At 35.2% G+C, this 26,877-nt stretch overlaps 1 protein-coding gene across 6 annotated transcripts in view; it reads left to right on the top strand.

Annotated features, from left to right (window-relative positions):
• Nucleotides 1-26,527, top strand: part of Gprk1 (G protein-coupled receptor kinase 1) — a 90,472-nt gene extending 63,945 nt beyond the window's left edge. For 3 of the 6 annotated variants that reach the window (XM_078184036.1, XM_078184032.1, XM_078184034.1), the window contains 13 exons: nucleotides 8,487-8,560; nucleotides 8,662-8,763; nucleotides 14,566-14,640; nucleotides 14,739-14,800; nucleotides 14,907-14,958; nucleotides 18,214-18,405; nucleotides 22,194-22,501; nucleotides 22,931-23,105; nucleotides 23,980-24,357; nucleotides 24,460-24,514; nucleotides 24,597-24,745; nucleotides 24,940-25,032; nucleotides 25,561-26,527. In XM_078184036.1, the coding sequence (XP_078040162.1) occupies nucleotides 8,737-8,763; nucleotides 14,566-14,640; nucleotides 14,739-14,800; nucleotides 14,907-14,958; nucleotides 18,214-18,405; nucleotides 22,194-22,501; nucleotides 22,931-23,105; nucleotides 23,980-24,357; nucleotides 24,460-24,514; nucleotides 24,597-24,745; nucleotides 24,940-25,032; nucleotides 25,561-25,680 (1,686 nt within the window). In that variant the 5' untranslated portion in view covers nucleotides 8,487-8,560; nucleotides 8,662-8,736 and the 3' untranslated portion in view covers nucleotides 25,681-26,527. Of the gene's footprint in view, nucleotides 1-8,486; nucleotides 8,589-8,661; nucleotides 8,764-14,565; nucleotides 14,641-14,738; nucleotides 14,801-14,906; nucleotides 14,959-18,213; nucleotides 18,406-22,193; nucleotides 22,502-22,930; nucleotides 23,106-23,979; nucleotides 24,358-24,459; nucleotides 24,515-24,596; nucleotides 24,746-24,939; nucleotides 25,033-25,560 lie in introns of all 6 variants that reach the window. The other 3 variants (XM_078184037.1, XM_078184033.1, XM_078184035.1) reach the window with 3 other exon arrangements.
• The last annotated feature ends 350 nt before the right edge of the window (nucleotides 26,528-26,877 follow it).

The following is a 26,877-nucleotide window of genomic DNA, read 5'->3' as shown; positions in this document are numbered from 1 at the left end:
GTACAATAAGTTTGCAAGCTGGTTAGGATGGTTTGTGGTTCTCTGTCGTTTCCTGTGAAACGTTTCGCTTCTGCTTCAACAGAGGAGAGGTTGCAGGTTCTTCCGAATGTCGTCATTCTTGACGTACCACTGTGAACTGTCTATTGTGTGATGTATTTTCGACTGTGTCACCGCCATTTTTGAGACGCGGCTTTTTCCTGTTGTCCCCCATATTTGTATTCCGTAGGTCCACATAGTTTTTAATACAGTTTTATACAGGGTGCTGACAAAATTCTATCTTCTCATACAAAAGGCTCATTTCTTTCCCGCAAATGTTCAGTGTCCAAATCTAAATTGTTCCTTGAATTCCTTTTTTTACATCTTCTAGTACGATATGCGCACGTTTCTACCTTCGTTCGGCTGAGAAATTAAAAACTACAAATCGCGGTTTACAATTATTAAATTGCATGTCGGAGGAATGAAGAACGCTCACATTGTTATGAATTAAATAATTATTATTGAAGGCAGAAGATCTCCCATCAATCAGTCAAGCCGATGAATCACGATAAGCGAGCGTGCAACAGTCATTAATAGTTATATATCATAATCATTAATATTCGTTAGTATTGAAGCGGAGCGATCAAATTTTGAACATTTAATGCAAATTTTGTTGCTCAGTTCTATGGTTAATGTGTACCGACGTGTACTTCTATAGCAGCTAAATGTAAATATACAGGTGTGGAGAAAGAATTTTCTACATACCCTGTATATACATTAACAGTTTATTTTCAATACTTAATGCCGATTGCCGACTCTTAGTTAGCGCATACGTGTCCCAAAATTATGATACTTCCGGGAAATGAGAGGTTCCTAAGCTAATTTAACCCTTAGCACTGCGGCACCATTAAAATTACTGTAATACATTCCAAAATTATTTTTAATAGACATCGCCAAAGTTTAGATTTAAAAATTGTTAAAAGTGTAACTATTGTATGAGTCACGGGACTCAAATTCATATGCATAAAATAAATATTGTTATATAAAATGGAGACACTAAAAGCCAGAAAAATTATTTTAGATTTGCAGTAGAAATGGTTTCAAGTTCAAAGGGTTAAAGTAACTTTTTCCTTAGCGAACATACAATCCGCAGCTTTCTTTAGAAGACATTAACGAGAAACACACTGACCAATGAGAGACGCGATTTGCTGGCGCGAAGCGGCCGAGCCAATTAGTGGACGAAGCTCAGCTCTGCTCATTGGCTCAGCTGCTTCGTGTCAGCTAAGTTCGTCAATCATTGGTCACTGTTTTTCGTTAATAACTCGCAAACAAAGCTGTCGATTGCATTTTCGCTACGGAAAAAGTTACTTCAAATGACCTCAGAAACCCCTCATTCCCCGGAAGTCTCATAATTTTGGAACACTGTGTACAGCTTCTCTTTTCAGTCTGATTTATTCGATAGTTTTACGACGTATTTTCAACTGAGATTCGTGACTATATCTGACTACGTCTGTTTGTAGTATTTTACTTCTCTGTAGTATTATCCTTGATGTTTTCACTCTACGTGCGAACGTCAGGGAGATTGCATTTTTCGTGGTTGACCTTTATTTTTCTTGCTGTCAACCATTTTTCAAGATGGCGCATGAGCGTTTGTAGGATGTCGCTGCTTCGTCTGGATTTTTCATGTATTTGACGTCAGCAAATGTGTAGATGAAGCTTTCTTGCATTGTTGACATGCTTGCTGTGTATAAACTATAGAAGACGAGCCTTAAAACACTGCTTTGGTGCACTTCGACATCTATGAACTTTATGCGAGAGAACGAAAATCCAACAAACAAAAAGTTGTATATTCTTTTACGATGAGTATGATTCTGAAATAAAAAATATTAGTTTATGGTTAAACGAAGCAAGATGGTCTTAGCATAACCTTGAACACATTAAAAATCGAATAGCGCCATTTAACTCCCCACTTGAAATATTAAAACACATGTATTATTTATAAAGTCTGTTATTTAACACGCGTACTTACGATATTTTTTACAATCTTAACGTATATGGAACACCCTGTATACTGCGAGTTTTAATGCAAAATAAAATTTGTTTGCATTAACTGGTAAACGGTCCTAAATACAAATTCTTTCTGTTCTTAATCCTTTATTTGTTTTTTTACCGTTTTATATTGGTTTAACTTATTTTTGTTACAAGCGCACAAATTCCATAGAAAAATTTTTTTAATTTCAAGGTTATCGTTATTTGCTTCAATGGAACGTAAATTTTCATAGAACGATCTATAGTATCGTGTCCTTCGCAAGACTTCGTTCAGCAAAAATAATGTTAGAGATGCACGCGTATACATTAATCGAGGAACGGCGACCATTCGTTCATTGATTACAATGGTGCGTTGATGTTAAAAACATCTGCTTCAACATTTACTGAAGTGTAGATTTCCTTCACTAATTGCTTTCAATTATAGGTTGCAAGATTCTTCTCACTTCCCTGTATCACGTGACGTAACAAAAATATACAGATTCAATGCTTATAACACCTGGAAGCATTGTTCATTTATTACAACATTAGTGCCTTTAAAATGAATTATGTTTTCCTTTGGTATTTTTTTCTATTATAAATTTACTGCGGATTTCACGCATATATGACAAGCATGAGTGAATCGATTTTTATTTTGCATAAAAGTCTGTTGTAGTTTAATTATCAATATTAATAGAAATATTAAAGTTCCGTGGGAGATCTTTTATAGAATTCGTTAATATGAATTACGTACAAGACATTAAATCAAGATGGTGACTGAAGAAAATGCTGTATAGAAACAGGGGGTTGTTCATTCAGCAGATTATGCATTTAAATCGTTCTCATTAGCCTTACAACTTTTGCGAAGGGTTCGCGGAGTCTGCGTATCGGGAAACTTTAGAATCTCTTCGTCGTATAAAATATTTTCAAAAATTTCTTTATTGTTGAATTTAGAAATGCGAAACACGTCGTTTGTTTGCTTTATTATCAGACAGAGTTGGGTAACATCTGTAGAGAAAATATTTGAAATACTATTTCAAACAAAAGGGTCATCACAATACAAATAGGACATGAAATAAAATGTTTCATTTTGATCATTCACAATTAAATTGTTAAAATAAATATTTTTTGTTATTCTACAACATGAAATAAAATAGTTGTAATTTTAACAACGTGAAATATAAGATACAGTATTGAAAATAAATTGTAAAGATCGTGAAGATGACTAATATGAGATAACGTATGAAATTCTGTGTGCGAATGAACTTTATTCTCTTTAAATACAGCTATCGGCATAGTAAATTAACTAGATCAAATATTCCGAATTATAGCACAAATATTTTCTGCGTTTTTCAAATAAAATACTATTATCTTATATATTATCTTAAAAATTTGTTACAACGAATAAAATGTTTTACTTTTAAAAATACATGTAAGATCTACAACAAAATGGTTATTTACTATGTGCCATTTAAAATACTATTTTGCTTAGATCTGTTGTCAGGTACACCAATTTTCTATATATAGTACCGACCATAAGAAAGTGTACTATTGTGACTTCTCAAAATTTTCATGCATAAATGAATGATTGATATGTTTCACTCATAAATCTTATTTACGAAGACTTAAATCTTCTTTTCGAAGAGTTAAGAATTAAAAGTCGAATACTGTTACGTTCCGTCAGTTTTTAAATTTGATTGAATGCACCACGAATAGTCTACGATTTTCATGCATTCATGATAAAAATTAATAAGCCAAATTTCAAACAGTAAATAAATTAAGGAAATTTGATGATATCTGTATTATTTTCTACCTGATTATTTGTCGCTTGTTACAGTTTACGAAGAACAGTTACATTTCCCATAAAAGTCCGCAATCTAATTATAAAATAAAATAATCTACACTGAGGAGTATAACTGTAGCACCTGCCCCATTTTTGAGTATTTCGAACTTCTGAATGGAAATAAAAAAAAGTCGTTTATATAAGCTCAAAGAGTCTGCTAAGTGATGAACATCAAAAAAGTTTTATTGTTATTTTCTTCTGATACAAACAAAGATTTACATAAGTTGATTGTTATCGTTGCACAACTATAGCACAAAATCGTTAAAAATACAATTACATGTGTTAATAATTTGTAGGTCCATCTTTTCCTGTTATCCCTTGAAAAATGCGATTTCACATACTCTCGATGAGTATATCACATTTATTTACATTTTAATCACATTTGAATTTCGTTACGTTTCGAAACTGTCGATTTTCTGTATAAACCTTCCTTACAATTATGCTGTCAGGATTTTATTGTGGAAGACGCGAAATTAAGAAGTAATTGAAAATAATGAATATCTGAACTTAACGTAACTACTTATATACAATATACATATAACACACAATAGAAATACATATGTACTAATAAGGAAGGAAGAATTTAGCATTTGGAGAACAAAAGACTCGCTACAACTCATCAACGCACGCGCATACTAATTGCACCACGGCATGGGCCAGTGCTACCCAAAAAATAACTAGATGTAGCTGATTATACTAGAAATTAATCTATATCTAACATATGCTTCAGACGTTTTCCGTTGCATTTTGAGCAGGAGAACACGCTGAAAATTTGATAACATTAACCCTGTTTGTCGGAAATCATGTCATCGTTCTAAAACTGGTATGTATGGTCGCATTATCTTATTGGAATATCCATTCCACAGTGTTATTGTTGTTAATAAAGGGTAATAAATGATTTTGCAGTATGCTGATGTATTCTACACTGACCATCCATTTTGAAGGGAAATTTAGTTTCAACATGCCATTTATGCAAAATGCCCATTAAACCATCACATTACCACCGCCGAAATTCCTTTTCCAAAAGAAACGCTGTTGTTTTTTTAAATCTCGGCCCTATGAATTGTACCTGAACGGTCCAACCACATTGAAATTTTTTCGTCCGAAAATATTATCTGATTACCAATCAAGAAAGTTTAACTTACCTGAATTTAAAACAGTTCGACATCTAAAATTAATTTATTCATTTCCAATCTCAATGCACGTTTACTCGAGCGTACTCGAGTCTCGCAAGTTTTTGGTGTGGTAAAAGTTTCAGTGCCGTTTCAATTTTTACCTTACGATGTTACAATTTTCCATTAAAACTGTACATTCTATCGAGAGACATCAAGACTTCAAAGATTTTTAATTTTATTCCAGTTTATTAACGAATTGCTGGAAGTTTTTTACAATTATCCGTTCGGTTTTTCATCATAATTAGCTGCGTCACTTAAGAAATTGAAAATAACTTTATGCGATCGCCTATTTTTCTATCAACTTCTCGTATACCAACTTCCTCCTCTCCCTTCACTGAAATTTTTCTTTTCCCTTTTTCGGTTTAATATTGGGTTGTTCGGAAAGTAATTTCGTTTTTATTCCGACAGAGGATTTAATTGTATTTTTTACACCTAACTTCACACTTAAGCCGCATAAATATTATATGTTTTGAGAGCTGATATAGCAAGGCTTGTGTGTGAAAAAGTTCAATTGATTCTACGCAGTAGTTTTTATTGGTGCCATTTTAAATATGGAGAACAATACGCAGCATTTTCGTTATGTTTTACTTTTTTATTATAAAAAATGTAAAATACTATTCAAGCCAGAAAGAAATTAACCGATGTGTATGGAGAAGATGTGTTGACAGTACGCCAGTGCCAGAAATGGTTTGCAAAATTTCGATCCGGCAATTTTGACGTCGTGGATGCGCCACGTTCTGGAAGGCCGGTTGAAGCTTATAAAGTCACGATAAAGGCATTAGTTGATGCAAACTGGGGAATAACAACACGTGAGATCGGCAAGAGGTTAAATTTATCAAATCCAACTATTTATGACCACTTGAAAGGCCTGGGTTTAACCTCAAAGCTCAATACGTATATGGGTTCCCCATGTTCTCACGGAGAGAAAGTATCGTCGCGTTGACGTCTGTGATTCGCTTCTCAAACATCACGAAAACTATCCATTTTTGAAGCACATCGTTACTGGGGATGAAAAATGAGTTGTATATAACAATGTCAAACGCAAGAGGTCATGAAGCAAAGAAGATGTATCGGCTCAAAGCATTTCCAAAGCCAATATCCATCAAAAAAGGGTGATGCTGTCTGTTTGGTGGGATTTTAAAGGAATCGTTTTTTTTAAGCTTCTATCGGATAACACAACAATTAATTCAGAAGTCTACTATCATCAGCTGAACAAACTGAATGATGCACTTCAACTGAAAAGACCAGAATTAATCAACAGAAAAGTTGTAGTGGTCCACCAAGATAATACGAGAACTCATACAAGTTTGATCACTCGCCAAAAGCTTTTTTACAGCTTAAATGGGAAACAATGCCACACCCAACATATTCTCCAGACCTGGCACCTTCGGATTATTATTTGTTCCGGTCAATGCAAAATCTTTTAGGCGATACAACCATCACTTCAAATGAGGAGGTCAAAAACCACCTCGATCAGTTTTTTACCAGCAAAGTCCACAAATTTTATGTGCATGGAATTAAGCAGTAGCATAGTAGTAACTAGAAAGATGGCAAAAGGTATTGGGAACAGAAAGACTAATATATAATTTAATAAAATATATGTTCATTATACGAAAATTATCTTTCATTTTCACAAGAAAAAACAAAATTACTTTCCGAATAACCCAATATTTACTACGAGGCATTGCTACTACCGCCAATATACGATTTTAATCAATGAATTTTAAACTTTAATTTGTAAAGAATACGTTTTATTAACTTATACAGATCAAGTTACAAATTCGAACGTATTGATATTGACATAGTAACGATGATGCTATAATAATAGAACAACGGAAAATTAGAACTTCGACTGTTTTATGTGTTATGTAGGATCAACTTCATAGATATTTACACGATATTTATTTTATTTATCGTACCCTTCCACCGAGTATAAACACGATTTTTGCATTCTCGTTAAGAAATCCGAAATACTAAAAAATGGGGATGGTACTATAGTTATACTCCTCAGTGTAAATGTAAACCTAAAAAAGCACGTAGGCGAGTGGTGTAAAATGATTTTGAAAAGGCAGTTGTGTTATTTTAACGCAAACAGCAACTAAAACCAAAATAAACGTACATAGTTGTATTTCGAGCGAAAAACAATACACAGCGGTCTGTGAATTCACTGAACGTTTAAACAATGGTGGCGATCAGCGTTTCTTTTAAAAAGAATCGCTTTTTCAAATGTTTATATTTTAATCTATAGAAAAGTGAATATTGACCAAGTTTTGTCGGAAACATTTTTTTGTCAGACCATTTGAAATGTCTAAAATATCGTGGTTCGTTTTGGAATAAGAATATTTACCTGGGCGTTAAAATGCTGCTGTTATGTGTTCGTCAAAATGATTCTACACGCGAATTCTTGGCGTTTAAGCCTTGAAGAATTGTTTAAGCTTTCATGTAAAAGAAGATTTGTTACCCACAATCCTTCACAGTACTTTTTAAAACTATTCTCACACTTTGAATTGTTATAAATTTGACGTGGCTTGTACATGTACTAAAAATGATTAAAGTTAGATTAAATACTTTAAACTCGCCAATTAATATATAGAAAATTGTCTCTGAAACCTGCTTTCTAATATTCTATAATTATCTAATATTATAACATTATAATTCTAATATTTTTCTAATATCATATTATTCTAATTTTATTCTTTATTTTTTATTTATTCTAATATTATAATTCCATAAATGTTTCATTTTCCTTTGAATTTTACAAATTTCTATTTAAAACGCTTTATTTCAGAAGAAAAACATTCAAAACGAATAATACTTCGGGTTTGATAGTTTCTAAGGATTCTCACTTCATCTCAAAACAAACTTTTTCAGTATTTTGAACTTAAGAAGTCGAATTTTAGTTATGGACCGCTACTTGACCGGATCATTGTACAATCAGAATTGGGTACTAATCAACTACATTTTGATGATTACTGTAACTTATTACACCAAATGATCGTGTAATCGTAAGTAATATCGCACAACAATTGTAATCTGCAATCATTAATTAAAAGTCTGCAATCAGCGGAATGATTATTCAACTTATGTCTTATATACCACAAAGTATCCAGTGACTGTGACATATTACATATATAATAGATATCTGTCTTCGAAAAAATATTCACAGCATTTTTTATTGTTATTTTAAATAAAGCATTGATTAAATCATAATAAAAGATCACGTCGTGATTAATGACTATTGAATTAATCGTGATCATTGATGAAAATAATTTTGATTACTCCTGTCAGCGATTAATCAATCATGACTCTTAACGTTCTCGATTTTACATTAATCACAATGTTCGATGATTAATGGGATCGCGTTTTGCCCAACTCTGCGTGTACAATGACGTGTCGCGGTTAGAGACCGCAGAAAGTATAGTTTCTGGACACATCTATCATTCTTCTCTCTCGTTTTCTATTTCCAGGTTACCTTTTATTCAAAGACTTCTGCGAAAACGTGTCGGAGGAGCCGATCCCGCAACTTAAGTTTTACGAAGAGGTTCGTGTTAGCCCGCGCACACGCTATAGTTAAGTTTCGCTAGCGTGGTGACACGCGTCGCCATCAAACTCCATAAGGAATTTCTCGTTTCTGCATTGTAGATTAAGGCGTACGAGAAGCTCGAATGCCCCGAAGAGAGGAAAAAGCTTGCCAAAGAAATCTATGACAATTACATCATGAAGGAGCTACTGTCGCACACGCATGTGAGTAACTTGTACGCCAAATCCCAAAACCCATGTATAAGGATTCGTAGAAAATTTAGTGACAACGATCGGTTCTTATTAACCCCTTAGCGTACTTTGACGAGTCCAACTTGTGACGGTAATTAATTAGTTAGTAATAAATTATTAAGTATGGTTGTTATTCTGTTCTTTAAAATTAGAATCCCTTTTTTTCATAAATTAGAATTCTATCCCCTTGTTATTAATGTATAAGCGTACAAGTAAATTCAGGCACGGCAATAAACATTAATGTTCTGTCTGTTCTAAGAAATTGTGCCAATTGAAAAATTCCTAATCACGGTGACTGCCAGGAAAATGGTACGTCAAGGGGTTAAATCACATTTTTCCATTTGTATAAACTATAATCGTTATCCTTTGCTTACGCGAAGTTTGATTGGTTGCCGAAGTTCGTTGATTGAAAACCTAGACATTTTTAAATGAATATTTTTCCTAGAAACGAAATACGTGTATACCTTAGTAATTGCCACACGTACTTATAACTAAAAGAATGTTCTTCAAAGCTGTCTAATTAATTTTTAACAAATCATTCTCTACAATGCGATGTAAATAATATAATTGGATACAGTAAGAGTGTGAGTGACTTCTTGTTTTCGAGACTTTTAAAAAGAAATATTATAGTCTACTGCAAATCATTCCTATAACATAATTTAGTATAATATTTTAGTTAATGAGTGACTCGTTCCAATTTCACTGATCGCGATTGAAATTGAAAATTTTGGTTTATTAGGCGACGCACGACGGGACAAAATAACGAGAAGTGTAAAAATCGGAGAATTTTTCATGGTAATGAGATAAAGCGATGATTTTTTAACGTTAAACCTGAAATGTTGCAAAATAAAGGAGAATAGAGAAAGTGTAGTATGAACACATACTATACATATAGATCTTGATAAACTAATTTCAAATCGAGTCACAAAATTTATCGGCCGCTTTAGGTGTTTCAAGATATTTCATATTACTCCACCTAAAACCTTGCCCATTAATTACAATTTATTGATTTCTATCACAGTACCCAGCAATATAATTTAAAATTGTAAAATATTAGAAATTTTGCGATTCTTTACAACAATTAGTCCATAATTTCTGTTTCATAGAGCACTTATGATCGTAAATTACCGAATAACGTACTGTACGAACAGAAAATCTGAAAATTGTGGAATTTAATACTAACGTTTTTAACATAACTAAATTTTGAGAAGTTTTGTACAAAAGAACAAATGGAAATGACCTTCTGATAGAGTTCAGTCTACAAATGGTAGAAGACATTACATTATATTAAGATAAACACCGTACTCCCTTTACACTCTTTAGACTATATAACATTTATCTGCAGCATCTTTTTTTCACAATCCAGAACTGGTAGTTAAATTTTACATCCGAATTTGAAATCAAAATGATATTTAAACTACCACTTCGAGGATTTGTAAAAACATTAGCAGGTTATCGAATCGTTTCAAATGAGAAAATAACGATCTCTTTGGTTCTTTCGTTTAAATCGACTTTTTTTACAAAATTTAAAGTTTCAAAATCTACAAGATGTGCAAACGTGTCATTAAAAAGGATCACAATTTTGTTGGAATATTTCAAAAGGTTAATAAAGTTCTGCAACGTTTCATTTTCACCAGAAAAAAAACTCATCGTTTCACTTTATTTATATTAAAAGCTTTTTAATTTTTTTCGTCATTTTGCCTCACTGCGCGGCACGACGGAAGGAATGTTGGAAAGTATAAACGTTTTGAATCGCGAAATCGAGCGTTCGCTCCATCCGGCCACATATTTACCAAAACACGTATCTGCCGAGTTCCCATTCGCCGGAAAAAAGAGAAGCCTTGAGGGAGCCACGATCTTTTTGTCTCGCGACACGTGAAAAAGCGCCAAAAATCGCTTCTGAACCATAGAAGAACCGTATAAAAGCTCGGACCGCTCCTCGCCTTTGCCATCTTCATGAATGCTTGAATAAGTTCCCGAATAGGTCTTTTGGTGTCGTGCGAGGGCTTCTAATCTCTAGCCCTCGATGCGCTCAGAGGAGGAGAACTATTTCCGTGGTTTCTTTTTCTTTGCAACGAGACACTTTCCCCCGCTCGGCGCACCCCTAATTTTAGCCGCGCAATCAATCGCAGCCTGCCCTAGGATTTTTCTCTCTTAGGCAGCCTTCTTTATTACCGGCAGCTTGCGGGACAATCTTCGAAAGTACGGATTGATCTGCATGCCGTGACCGCTTTAACCCACGTCCGTCACTTACACGGCATCAAGCTTATGTACGCCGATTCGAAACGTTCTTCATTGCTTTCAAAGATTAGAACCTATGCGCGAGTTGATTCATGATTTGCCGACTATCAATAATCTTGCTTCGATTCTGTATTGCTCTACTAGAATTATTTTACGCGAAGGGAATTAAAACTTGTTTCTCTAATTTAACTGTTAGGTTGGTAAGAAATTAATGTCGGTTTTCGAACTTTCGAACACTGACGCATGTTTTGGAATAACAATTCATTTTTTTCTGTTTACCTTCCAATATCATCTTACAGTGCAGATGTCGTGCTGCATGCCGATAGGCATGCTTTTGTTTGTACTGTTAATTCGTGCTCACTTGAGGTTATTGATTTCGTAATGGATACCAAGCAAGTTCGTGTAATATTCGTTCGAAGAATTTATCAATACCGGAATAACAGAATTTTACGCTGCTGGAATGAACAAACTGTCAATTTATTGGCAAAACTGTGTAGATTGTAATGGATCTTATTTTGATTATTGTAAAAAAACTTATTCCGATTTGTGATATGTCGATTTAAAGATATAGTTTGGAAACCGACATTATTTTCCTACCAACCCAATAGTTAACTGTTTTTCTTACGACTATAGATATATATTATATTTTACAACAGTTTTGTCGAAACAAAATCTGAAGGAAATCAAACATATAAGGTATAATTACAGCAACTCGAACACTTTTTAAAGAGATTGCAACAGCTAATTATGTGCTATGTAGTTTTGCTAGTATTTTCCTAATAGAGATTCATCTTTCCAATTTTTAACTGACAAGTAGCTGCAGATCTTTATGGAAAGTAAACATTTTTTGAGACTGTGGGGAACAAAGACAAAGCGAAAATGTATTTCTTATGGTGATGATTTCAATAAATCGAGGAAAAGCTATTAGGACCTTAAATAAGTTCTCGCTGTTTTCTTCCCAAAATAAAAGCTTTATATAAAATACTAGCAAACCGGGCGAACTCCGTTTCGCCACCAGATGGCTTCGTTTTTTGTAACATTTCGTTTGGGGATTAAAAGATGAAGAAAAGTTATTTTTTTTGTTTTATAAACCATATTGGTTTGTAGTACATGCTTTGTATCAGAGATGGCACTGTATGTGAAAAATGATTTTCCCTGTTTTCCTGCTTTTCTGTTGAAATTTTTCCAGAATTTTGGTTGCTATAAACCTCACGGAGCCCGAGACCTTTCCAACGAATGCAAAACCGTGGAAATCGGTTCGTGCGTTCTGGAGTTATAGCGTCAGGAAGGAAAACCCGACTTATTTTTATATAATAGATAACGTTCAAAATCAGTTCACTCAAAGTATTGCCCACTACTAGAGACCACTTGCTCCCACCTTTCTGACAGTAAAAGAATTCCGTGTTGGAAAAACAATTCGTCCTTTGAGGCAATCCATGAGTCGATCCATTTTTTAGTTTCTTCGTAAGAATGGAAGCACTGCTCAGCTAGGCCATGCGCCATCGATCGAAATAGGTGATAATCGGTGGGAGCTATGTTTGATGAATACAGGGGGTGGAGTAGAACTTCCCATTTAAGCATTTCCAGGTAGGTCTTCACTGGTTTTGCAACATGTGGCCGAGCGTTGTTGTGTAACAAAATGACTTTGTCGTGTCTCTGCTCGTATAGCGGCCATTTTTCTTTTAGGGCTCGACTCAAACGCATCAATTGAATTCGATAGCTATCTCCTATAATAGTTTCATTCGGTTTGAGCAGCTCGGTGTAAATTACACCCTTCTGATCTCACCAAGTGCAGAGAAGAAGCTTCGAACCATGGATATTTGGTTTTGCAGACGGTGTTGATGCATGGCCGGGCTTACCCACGATTTTTTACGCTTTGGATTATCGTAATGAATCCACTTTTCATCGCCAGTGACGATACGGTGCAAACGACCTTTTCTTTTCTGCCGTTGAAATAGTAGTTCAGACATCAGAAAACGCCGTTCAACGTCTCTCGGCTTCAATTCATACGGCACCAAATGTCCCTGCTTCTGCATAATTCCTAACCCTTTTAAACGTTTTGAAACTGTTGACGCATCTACTTGTAATATTTTTCCAAACTCTGCTAGCGTTTGATATAGGTCTTCATCGAGCAATTCCTGTAATTCTTCGTCTTTAAACTTTGACGGTGTGCCAAAACGTTCCGTATCCTCCAGTTCAAAATCATTATTTTTGATGCGTCGAAACCAGTCTCTGCATGTCGTATCTGACAGAGCATTGTCGCCGCAAGTCTCAGCAAGAGTTCTGTGTGCTTCACACGCAGATTTCTTTTGAATAAAGTAGTGCAATAAAATTCTCCGCAAAACCACTTTATTCCGCACAAAAGAAGACATCTTCAGAATCAATAAACAAACATGTGGTTGACACTATAGTGAACAATCATGTATTGAAATTTAAGGTAACGTACAGAACTTTCTCGCCGATGAATCACCATTAGAAATTCCATGCATGGAGTACTACTAATACTGTCTTTTGAGAAACAGCGAGAATCTATTCAAGGACCTAATAAGAATATTCCTAAATACTTTCAACGTCTTCGACATCTGGTACTTCATCTAGCTAGTTTTACGTTTATACGAAAATAATGAGTAAGTGATAATTCCTCGGTCCGGCAGTTGTCATCGTTTTAAACCAGTCTATTGAAATCGTCACCTAACTATTTAATATCCGGGAATTAAATTCTATAAATTGCTGTCGCATTAAGGATAACAGTAAGACTATCAGGTCTATAAAGAATACTTTGAACGATATGTTTTGAAAATTTGACGAACACAGCTGAGGATATAAACATTGTCAATTGTATAATTATGGAAATGGTTCGTCGTCAAAGGATTAAAACAGAGTAAAGATTAGAAGCGTTTAAGATTATCGAGTTGGACATTATAGATTTACTAAGATTATTCAGCAAGAAAAAAATATCTGCGATTATGTCTGGGTTAGAATTAAAAAATTGACAAGCTCGCGATTGATATAGAAAGTGTTCATCTTAAATAAAGTTGTAGCTTGGTTATAAGTTGGACGGTTTCTGTCACCCTTAGTGACCGTAATGTAAACAAAACTGCTTCGGGATAAATTTGGATAACCTTACATTAGCATTCGGAAAACAGAAATTAAAAACGTTAGACCGTCAATTATTGAAAACACCATTTGCCGCTCTGTAAAAATAGAAATCGTAAATTTCGTAAACTCGCACACGTTTCTCGGGGCAAGAGTTCATCCATATTCTTTTTTTAGACACTACGTAACGTTTCTTTTTGTTCGCGTTGCTGGGTACGCCTCTTTGAAATGCAACAATGTGCGCGAAACAAAATTTGTCGATTTAAAAAAACGAGAAGAGTAAACGCGCGAAACGACCCTAGGATCTTTTTGCGCAATCGCTTCTGAGAGGCGTACGAAAAAGATATTCAGAGAAAGAACGCCCATTTGTTTGCGCGCAGTTCTATTTGCAGTATTTGTTCCATTTGTACTAGTTTGTATATTTTCATTGTCTTCCAGGAATACTCCATGGAAGCGGTGTCCACCGTTCAGGATTACCTCATAAAAAACGAAGTTCCCGTTAATTTATTTGAGGTTGGTCCTTCACGATCTGATATCGCTTAATTGTAATAACGTTAACAACTTGGTCAATCTGCGTCGATCCAATTAAATCGCATCGATTACCTTTGCAGCCGTATATCGAAGAAATTTTTAATCACTTAAGGGGAGAGCCGTTCAAGAAGTTTTTGGAGAGGTATGTTGTCGCGCGATGAGAGCGATCAAACAAAAAAGACGAAGAGAAATACCGAGTGCCGAATTACGGGAGAATTTCTAAAAAAAATATCGTTGTATGTTTTCAGTGAAAAGTACACCCGTTTCTGCCAATGGAAGAATTTAGAATTAAATATGCAGGTAAATCAAACACCTTCAACCGTCGTATTATGCTTTGTTTTCGCACGCTATAGTGGACGCAGGTTCGCACGATGCTCGCGCGCGATATCTGATTCTAAACGATGCCGGGAACCTCTTCGCTCGTAGCACGGCAACGTAATTATACGGCAGAGAGCGTAAGCCTGAAAATTCTGGGAACAAAGACAAAAAGATGACCTGCGAAGTAGCTCAAGGGAAACTCAATTAACCTGCGTGCTGGGCAACCATTGTTTTTAGACACTTCGTTTGCCTCCACTATAATGGGCTCAAACGCTGCGCGTATGAAATTGCATGTTTAATCAACCCGAATGGCTTCGTTGCTTTTTATTTTTGAACGCGTCGATGAAAATACGATTTAGCAACACAGCGGGGAATCTATTTAACACTGCACTTGCATGACATTCATTTTTAGCCAAGATATCGCAAAAATATCTGGTTCTGTTGTTATTCCTTCAAAATCAAGGGGATCTCTGTTTAAACAATCAATCTGTTTAAACTTGTACATTCGGTGTTATTTTCTATATCAAAATTGACGTTCCCTGGCTTCGGATTGCATATAATTTTTTATACTTATGCAAACAAATTTCAAGCTTAAACGAACAGGAGAATTTGTATTTTGTTTTTATCGTTGTTCAATTGTGTCCGTTGGATTTTCGGAGTAGTATTAAGTCTTTCATTTATTAAAAAGTGGAAGCTCTAATTGAAGTCTGTGCAACGAGATAACTAAATTGAATATAAATGTGTGATTTTTGTGCGTAAATTTCTCTACTAACTTTTGATTAGTATCGTAATCGCGATTGGGGAATCTAACGAGATTTATGATAGTTTCAACAGCTTTATACTGTGAGGTCACCAAATTTTTATTATATTTATCGAGTTCTTGATGGTATCATGACAAAACAACGTAATAAAAAATAGACAACGTCAACTTTTGATAAATATTTACAGAATTTTTCATCTTATTGGTATTTACATTCTTACGATGTGATTTATATTCATTATTAACGAAAGGATATCTGATTTATATGCGCTTTTTTCCGATACTGAAACTTTCAAACTCGTTTTACCATCCCGTCTACTAATTTTGAATGAACTAACTTGTACGAGGGGAATTCAAAAAGTTTCCGGAAAGTTTGTTATTCGTAAACAAAATACTATATTTATCATTAAATTAATGCGAGCCCGAAGTTGTCGAGAATCGTTTAAATAATAACTAAATCAGTTCTAGTGAATTATTTTATTAACGGCGGGATCTCTAGCGGGTGTTTAATTACGTAACAATATTACGACGTAAATATGTATGTGGAAGTAGTAAAAGAAATATATAATTTATAATTAAAAATCGTGAGGTGCTACGGTTTTATGAAATGTGAGTCGCGACAGCAGTGATGTAAGATAACGTCGTCAGAGGATACGTAATCAGAAGGTATGTATTACTTTAATAATGATGTATACATTGTTACTCTCTAATATACAAGATCTAAGAAAAGCGATAGAATGTTCAGAATTATTATCTATGCTTCGTATTAATTTTCATATGTTTTAGGAATATTACGTGTCCTTGTACTTCTGGATCTTCTCATTAATTGCTGTGCCATCTGAGTTTCATTACGATGAAGACTGGTATAGAGGAAGAACTGTCATCAAAATGTAAAACAGTCGCTCAAGGTAGCAGAAGAGAGAAGAGAAAACAACTTGCCTAACTGATTCTACCTGGCCCTAAAAAAGTTTTCAAATCATATTTCAAGAGAATAATTAGAAATTTTGCGGTGAAATAATTATACGAAACGTAACACATTTAAGAATAAGATTCTCAGTCATCTGTAACATAAATACATACGAATCTGAAGTATACTGATTTATAAAACATTTTATATTACACTACCTAAAACGTTGTTCATCTTTACAAGTTATTGCTTTGTCTCACTGTACTAGTCGATTTAACTTCAAATCATAAAATATTAGAAATTTTGCTGTGAAATCATTACAAAAAACATAACACGATAAGAAAATGAGACAACTCTCTACAACGTTAGCCCGTAATTTTTGTCTCATAAGACACTTACGCGAACAGAAAATCTGGAAATTGGATTTCAATTCCAACGATTTCACTCTTCGACTATTCCAAGCAATTAACGCAACTAAATTTTGTGAAGTCTTGCACAAGGAAACGAATCTAAAGTGCCTTCTGATGGAGTTCCAGTTACAAGAATTCAATGTGACCTTCACAATGCACCCAGATAATTATCACTTTTATACAAATATTTTTAACACTTGGTATATGAATTTTTTGAGCACAGGGTGTTCTAAAACTATCGGACCAGAAGAGATACGCGTGTCCATAGCGCATACACGGGTCTTTTATTAATTTAAAAATTAAGACTTTATAAAATGTCGAAGTGGAGACCGATATTTTTGTGACATTGTCGTAGCTATTACAATGTTATTGTAGCTAAAGATGTTGCCGAGTTCTTTGCGCCATTCCCGAGATGTTACTAATAAATTGTTTGCGACGCCGATTAAACTAGTCGGACGAAATCACTGATATATGCAATATCAATTGGCCCGACGTTTGGAGCCCTTAACTTCTACAAGAGTAACGAATCTACCTATTTTAGGGTCACTAAGATATACAAAGACCAACCCAGCAACCTTCCTGCTGTATACATCGTGTAATTCGTATGCCGATGGCATGTCAGCTTAACATCTCGGGAACGGCTCGTGTAAATGACACAAGTAAGTAGTGTTTTGAAAACGTTTCGATGTCAGCTACACAAAACATGCACTAAAAACTCGGTTCGGGTTTGAAATTCGAACTACCAGCTCCCTGAGCATCCCAGGGTTGATTAAAACGCGAACATAATACCGTCTTTTCAACACAACCCCATACATATTTGTTCGAGGAAATTCAAATAGAACACCTTGTATGCACATCGACTCCGCAATACGTATCTGTTATTTAACGAAATGTTTTCATCCGTTTAAGTACCTTTTGTTTTTTTAATTAATATATTCTCCGTTGAGCCAGAACAAAATTCATTTGGAAATAATATCGTCAAGAAAATAAATCGTACGTTCGGCTATGAACGATATTTTGTTTACGATGCAACTTTTGAATGAAATTAGTATATCTTGCTAAGCGTGTCGAATCGAAACGAATCGCCGTATCGGATTCGTCGAAGAGATGAACAATTATATGTTGCATTCACGAGCATCTTGGTCGAATCGCTGTTTCAGTTGACGATGAACGACTTCAGCGTGCATCGAATAATCGGCAGAGGTGGTTTCGGAGAAGTTTACGGCTGCCGGAAAGCGGACACGGGGAAAATGTACGCCATGAAAAGCCTCGACAAGAAGCGGATAAAAATGAAACAGGGCGAAACGTTATCCCTCAACGAGAGGATAATGCTTTCAGCAGTCAGCACGGGGGTAAGCTTATTTCATTATAATGTTCAGCAATATTTAATCTATGCTTACAGAGTACGTAATACGTATTATGCACATAAACTAAAATATAATTAGTAAGGTAAAGTTTCTGATAAAAATCGCATACAAGATACACTTATTATTTTGGAAAAATTACTAGCAACGTTTATATTGTCAGAAGTAATCATCGAAATCATCGACTTGTCGCATTTAATAATATTATCGAAATAATGTTTGTATAATACAGAATAGTAAAATATTGTTGCGGACTGCGTGGGCTCCACGGGTTATACGACGCAGTATTTTATTCTTAGTCTACACTATTTACAATTGCGTACAGAATATCTAGTACAATACAATTCCTTGTGACAACACGAGTTGATCGCTCGGCGGTTCGATCTCAACTGTCGATTGTCCGTCGGCACAAGGGTTCCGTGACCAATCCCCATCTTCAGTTATTTCTTTAGGGGTTGTCCACTTTAGGGCAGTATCACATCACGACTTGATTTGGACAATTCACCGTAACAATGTAATACAGAACGACGAGTTTACTAAGAATACTTCCTTATAGCCTGATGACATTTAATTATTTTGAAACTTTTTTAACCCCTTGACGTACTTTGACGACTTTGGCTCGTGATCGTGATTTCTAGTATTAACCTATTAAATATAAATATTATTTCGTTTTTCTCGAGGTGAAATAAAATTCTGTTCTATTTTCATTAATTTTTTAGTGCCGAAGTATATGTAGTTATACTGTAGATATCACTTCTCTTTCTTCGCTATGAAATGATTACACTCGAAGAACATTTAATAGTTGCAATTATGTAATGATAATGGTAGTGCAGGGGATTAATAACATTTTTGATTTTACAATCCTGAAGCGTGAAATAGACGGAAAAATTAATGTCAATATGAATCTTTTACCTTTCACCTTGGTTGTAAAATAAAATACACTTGTCAGGTTATGTGCATGCTAGCAAACATTGCTATTACACTGATAGCAATGATTCGCAATTTCGGGTATGGTAGTTGCGTTCTATGATCGAGAATATGTTATCGCCATTTTGTGATTTTGAGTTCTGTCCCGTCCCTCTTCGTGTTTTGCGCGTCCTCTGTTTGGCTTCCATCGACATTAGTTAAAACTTTACCAACCGGTAGCTTATAAATCGGCTTTTTACTCCGACCGGTAGCCTGTGAATCGATTGTCATGGCAACCAATAACTTTCTATTGTATTTATTATTGAGGTATTATTACGTAATTTTGTTACACATTCGATACCTTTAGTAAGGAATAACATTATTAAAATAGCTAAAATAAATATTGTTCAATGCTAATGTTACGAGAATATGAAAATGTTCACGGTCGGAGGACTGGTAAAGTGTTAAGTGTAGATTTTGCTACAGAAATGTAGCGTTCTGTGATTGGCGATTCCATGATCGGCCAGTTTGGGCCCACGTGATTTGCTTGCCTATTGCAACAACTTTTGTAGATGTATCGCCTAATCCGTTGGAAGGACGACAAGATACGCGCACCTCTCGGTGCTGTCGTCGCAGAACACGGAACATGTTTTACGTTTTACGAGATACTTTTCTACCAAGTACTGTTTTAATATCAATGAAAAGAAGAGCAGGCTCATTTGCTAATGGAAAAACGTTTCCGGAAACGAAATGAGGCGTAACACGTGTAGCATTAATAAACACATGCAAACGTAAAAACAATAACTACCATGTCGCAAAGGGATAGCAATCTGTGAATTTAAACAAGTCTGCTTGTATACGTCGATGTACAGTAAAATATGTAAATTTTTTATTTTTATTGTTACTAGTTCAATATCGAAGTGTATCTTTGATTTGGCATTGCGTGGATTTAAGAATCCATTTAATTCAATTGAGGTGGGAAAATTCTAGTTAAACAATACACAAACTCTAGGTAAACAATATACAAATCATAGGTAAACAATAAAGAGACTGCTAGATAAAACTACGTGAAATCGATAGAAAAGTAAGAAACATTTAGATTCAATAATCCTTTAATTAAAGTATCTTATTGCCTTCTCAGTGTCACATTCTGGCGATCCTTTAGCATCATGTTTAATCGCCACCATCTTGTGACGCATCTAGCTTCCGCAAAGAACATCCAATAAGGACAAAGACAATTGTAGTCACTAATCAAAACTACCGTGTCATGATACCCGCATACCAAAGTACGTTAAATGAGCCTGGGAGTCTCGCTATCATTTTCGAATTAAAATTTCATTGAATATATTGACCGTGAGCTTGTTCAAAAGATCCGTCAAATTTTGGCCAATAAAAGTATCCACTTACCGAACATTTATCAAGTTCTATATTATTTTTGTATAAACGGCACGAGGGTGCAAACTTTTTGGCCAATTCGAATTTTTTATACTGTCACATCGAGACACCCGAGGGTCAAGTTCTATTTTTAAAAATATGGTACGACCGTTTCGGAAGTATACAAATGATTTTCTGTTTAACACTTTATTCTTCAGCGAAGTCTATACCTTTTTTTAAATAAACATATTCCCGGATGTAGTATTTTTGTTACTTTCTCTTTCTTATTTCATATTTAACTCGGAAACTGTCACGCTATTTTCACAAAATATCTTAACCCTTTTTCAATTTGCGCAAGACAAAAAATACTGAAATTTTAATACAGGCTAGCACTCAACCATGGGGAAATGTGTTTGATTGGTTAAAGTCACGAATCTCTTAAGATAGACAATCATTGTTTGTTTTTATACATCTACTTTTAGTGATGAGGTATTTCTGACGCACACACGAAATCTGCTTCACAATTTAGTAAGTCGGGGCTTTATCTTCGACAAATTAACGATCGAAAATTAGAGATGCGATTCGTGTGTACGTTAAAAGTGTATACATATTTGTTCCAGCCATACATTTTTTTAAATCAAAGAAAGAATATAACGTTCCCGTTTGAGATTATTTAGAAAATTGAATTTCTTGTTTACTCTGGCGAGCGCGCTATTGATTAGCTATAAACTGGCGCGTCTGTGCATGAATAATCGTTCTTACATCTCTGTTCTCGCTCGGTGAATTTTCAAATGCAATTTTTCGAAGAAATGTGGTCTCAAACAAGATAATTGTAATTTTAATTTAATCTTACTCGACGCCAAAATTGTCTAGTTTAATTTTTAATTATCGAAACTTTCTCGGAACTCTCTCTCTCTCTCTCTCTCTCTTTACGAAAGTTTCTCTAACCACTCTAAATGTTTCAATTAGTTTCATTAAAAATTGACTAGAAAAGTAGTAATATAAACGCAAACAATACTGTTCTTCCTCTATTACCCGTATTATTCCTTACGATGAATCAATATATTTAAAATCAAACATCATGATCATGATTTTAATTCAATTCAAAGTTAATTCGCAATAATTTAATTCAACTTCGAAATGCGCTATGGTTTATTTTCCCAGAAACTCGATTGACTCCCGCGAACTTAATTCAATCTATGACGTGTTCGTCATATTTTAACATTAGATATAATACACACGATAATATAATCATCTGGCTCAGGATGATATTTCCGACCCTAGGAACGCTTACGCATGTTTAATGCCAATCGGTACTCAACGGTTCGTGATAATACTGACAATTACTGATTGCAATTATAACTGGAAAACATTGTGGAAACAGCTTGTCATATTCTCGCTATAGTTTTGTATTTACAATATTAAACTGGCGCGAAAACAATGCGTACGATACTTATCGTAAATAACTTTTACTACAACTATGATTAATCTTTCAGGTGGATTGTCCATTTATAGTTTGCATGACGTACGCCTTCCAAACGCCGGACAAGCTTTGCTTCATTTTGGACCTGATGAACGGCGGCGATCTTCACTATCACATTGGCCAGCATGGTGTGTTCAACGAGAGGGAGATGAAGTTCTACGCAACTGAAGTGATATTAGGATTAGAACACATGCACCGTAGATACATCGTGTACCGGGACTTGAAGCCTGCGAACATTCTTCTAGACAAGCATGGTCATGTCAGAATATCAGATTTGGGTTTGGCCTATGACTTCTCGAAGAAGAAACCGCACGGAAGCGTGTAAGTACAAACAAGCGATTACAAATATAAAATTATGCATTGGTTAAAAAATGAACATTCTCCAGCAATTACTTGCTTGGAGTGTCGTTTGCGTCAAGTTTACGCGTGCACTTTCTTAAAAAATTCCAAGCAGATCATTGAACTATTTAAATAACACCGACAGCCGTTTCTTCTTTCTCCCAGTGTTGAAAATTTCATGATCTAGTTTATAACATCTTCGACATTGAAAGAAAGAAGAAATGTGCACTGGTGTCATTTAAACGGTCCAATGATTTGCTCGGAATCTGAAGAATGTTTGACAAAGGCTTCATCCGTAATGGATCAATAAGTGCGTGATTTAACGAGTTCTAATTGCTGGAAAATTTTAAATCAAGATAGAAGAAGGGAACACAGATTTGACTGGATGACTGAAAAATGTTTTTATTTCAGAGGGACGCACGGGTATATGGCGCCAGAAGTACTCTTGAAAGGAGTCACCTATGATTCGAGTGCAGACTGGTTCTCGTTTGGCTGCATGTTGTACAAATTGTTAAAAGGACACAGTCCATATAGGCATCATAAAATGAGAGGGAAACACGAGATAGATCATATGACGCTAACTATGGTGCGTGGTTCGTGCACATTGTTCCACATATTATCGTTGCTTTTACGCTCGTGTGCCTTGGTTATATTGTGTATTTAGTCTTTGTAAAAAGCAAGCACGATGTGACATGAAATTATTAACCCCTTGCGGTACTTTAACGAGTCAGACTCGTGATGGAGATTTATAATAATAAGCAGTTATATACGAATTTATTATCCGTTCCTTTAAGTAGAAATCAAATTTTATTCTCTCATCACCAATATTTAAACATTTGAGTAAATGTAAGGACACAGTAAATATAAAATTTCTTTTTCTTCTAAGAAATTAGTGCGATCAAAAATATTGTAGTCATAGCAATTGTAAAGGAAATGGTACGGCAAGGGGTTAGTAGAACTTATGAACTACAATAATATTGAACTCAATTGTAACCATGATATTTTGCTAAGTCGTTTTAGTCAATAATTGTCAGCAATCTTTATTTCCCCTACTTTCTCTATATTTACAAAAATTGGATAAGGGTTTGAAATTAGAACCTAATTGTTACAAATAAAAACTGAATCAGCAGACATGTTACTATGCACACAACTCAAATAATTTGTAATAATCCGTCTTATATAAATTTCTATTATCATTTCAAACATATATAAACATTCATAAACAAATTGATACGAAGTGTTTCACCTAAAACAAGCCATCTTTTATCTTCTCCGTTTTGAAAAAAACGTTAAGAAACGACGCCCACAAATTGCAAACATTAACAAATGACTAAGTATATATAGAAGATATAATGAAGTGGCTTGTGTGTCGTAGGTGACTCAGCTTCTATAAGAATGCACATATTTTACATTTTGCTTTTAATGATTACCATTGTATTAACGGGCTAAAATAATTTCAGAAGGTTGAGCTACCAGAGACATTTTCGAAAGAACTCCGTTCGTTGCTGGAAGGTTTGCTGGAGCGAGACGTTAACAAGAGGATCGGTTGCCGCGGCGGAGGAGCGGACGAGTTAAAAGAACATCCGTTTTTCGCTGGCATCGACTGGCAACAAGTTTATCTTCAGAAATATACGCCACCACTTATACCACCGCGAGGCGAAGTGAACGCCGCCGACGCCTTTGATATCGGTTCCTTTGATGAAGAGGACACGAAGGGTATCAAATTAACGGAAGCGGATCAAGAGCTTTACAAAGATTTTCCTTTAGTCATCTCTGAGAGATGGCAGGCCGAGGTTGCTGAGACTGTATTCGAAACAGTCAACGTCGAAACGGATAAGGTACTAATAGTTCGTTACCTTATCTTGTGAGACAACAAAGCTGAAGCTGTGTCCATCATACTATACCGTTTACTCTTCCCCTTCTTTTTTTTACTATTGCAGATAGAAAGTAAAAAGAAGTCGAAACAGAAACAAAGGTTTGACACAGATGAAAAAGGTGAAAAAAAGGAATCTTTGTTGATAATGTCTTTATAATATCAGTAGACGAACATAATTGTAATTTTAGTTATTCGTTACAGGCTCGGATTGCATTTTACAAGGTTACATCAAGAAATTGGGTGGTCCTTTCGCCAGTGCGTGGCTGACACGTTACGCGAAACTATATCCCAATCGATTAGAATTGTATCCTGAATCTACGGTGAAACCAGAACTCGTTTTCCTTGATCAGGTAACCTAGTCAAAATATTATATATCCACTTCTTTTCAACCATTTTGAATATATGTACATCCACATCATTTATATGATGAAAATTGTCAAACTTTTTAAACAATATAACTTCATTCTCATTATTTCTCTTTCTAATATAAATATTTACTTTGTTACAAACTTTTGCGTAACATTAAATCAATTTCAATTTTTAGGTAGAAGAAGTTAGTGCGGATCTTCAACACGTAAAAGGAGAACAATGTATCATCGTCCGTAAAAAGGATGTAAAAATAGTGCTCACAAATCCCGTAAGTAATATATTGAATATATACCCAAACAAACGCAGAAATTAGATAAATCTATAGTACGCTTAGATAATGTTCTTTAATAGTACAATCGAGTATAGTAATAATTTCAAAAGTAGAAGTTTCAAAGTTCCATATGTTTTCAAATCTCAGTTACATAAATCTACACACATGTATCTGATAATTACGAATATTAACACTAAGCCGATCGAGCTCCGAAAGTGACTAATGTGTATTGATTTATAAAAATTACAAACATTAATTTATTTAATCTTCTCGCAATTCTTGTAATATAACCTTGAATAAAAGTATTTACTAAATCGCTTCTTAAGGTAGAATCTTCATGATATCTATCGGCATTTTCGTCAGCATGATAGTTTTAAGATGAATTAAAGTCTGGATTCTGTAACAACAGTACAAACAAGCCTTTGTTAGCGGGTCGGCACAATAAACTAGAAAGTTTTATTCGTTTTATTACTCTTCAAACAATATAGATAGTTGCTTTGCTTGATCGTGAATCATATTTTTTAGGATGAAATCAGTTTAAAGGAGTGGGCGGTGTCGTTAAGGTCTGCGCACAAGTATTCCATGGAAATGTTGGGCAACATGGCGAAGAAGGCTGGCAAAATCTACGGGACGAACGGTAACTAGCCCAATGCTAATACCTGTGTGCCGTTGTCATACTCCAGCCCCACTGCCTACCAGCAGCAACAGCAACTTTTTTTATACTGAGAAACAACACGGGAGACCATTGATGAATGTCCAACGAGGATGATATGGCAATCGGGTGGCGATTTTCCACAACCGCGAACCGAACATAATCTAGGTCTCCGAAACAGCTCCAAAGAAACTCCCTTTGAACGGCGGGTAGCGTCGCGCTGTATAGAGACTCTAGGAAGTAGTGTCGTACGAATCGTCACGTCGTTATATTTGTACGTTAGTTGTATGTGCAATGTGACGTAGGAATTAGCAATTGATCAATGCCCATCAGTATACACTCCCACCAATTCGAAATTCGCACGAAAAACACCGTGTGCACGCGTAATCATACACAGACACACTAGTATACGAACGAACAGACATACACGTACACACAGTGGACAATTAAACACGAAGGTGACACGAGACCGCAACCAGTAGTATATTATTGTTATATCGATACGAAGTATGCCCTGGATCCGATTGTACTTCTCCGCCGTTTTATACCGTTCGTTTACTTAATTTATTTACTAATGCAGGACGATTTTATATTGTGGTTACGTATTAGTAACATGCGCGCAAATTCGTTTATTTATTGTGTTGAGAGAAATGAGAGAGAGGGAGAGAACGTGAGAGCGAAAGAAAGAACGCGCGCGAAAGAGAGAAAGAAAAAAGGGAGGGAAGAGCTCGAACAGTTTGTACATTGTCGGTAGCCAGCCGAAGATGGTTATAATAATTGTATACGCTCGAGTAGGTACTGGCGAGTTCGCTCCGGCAATAAAATTGTGCGACGAACGCAGTTCTTGTATATATTTCTTTACTCCACTTGGTCCTGTATTCGAAAATGAGAAACCTGATATTTTATGATAAATAGTCGTTCTCCTTGCTTCTTCTGCACAGCAACCATAGCGATACCTTGTTTTTGTCTTCGAAACTTTTTAATGACGGCCAATGTAGTATCGCGCTACATTCTGTAACGGAAATATCTCTCAAAGTGTTTTTTACAACCCACTCGTTACCACTATACAGAATGTCGAGCATAAAATATTACAAATTGTTTTTAACAAGTTCCTTATCAGCTATTATTGACAATAAAAATTGTTATCGATATAATTCTGGTTTCCTTTCATCGTACGTGCCATACGACGG

The sequence above is a fragment of the Augochlora pura genome, chromosome 6, assembly GCF_028453695.1.
Source record: "Augochlora pura isolate Apur16 chromosome 6, APUR_v2.2.1, whole genome shotgun sequence".
NCBI lineage: Eukaryota > Metazoa > Arthropoda > Insecta > Hymenoptera > Halictidae > Augochlora > Augochlora pura.
This window is presented reverse-complemented; position numbering and strand designations above follow the sequence as displayed.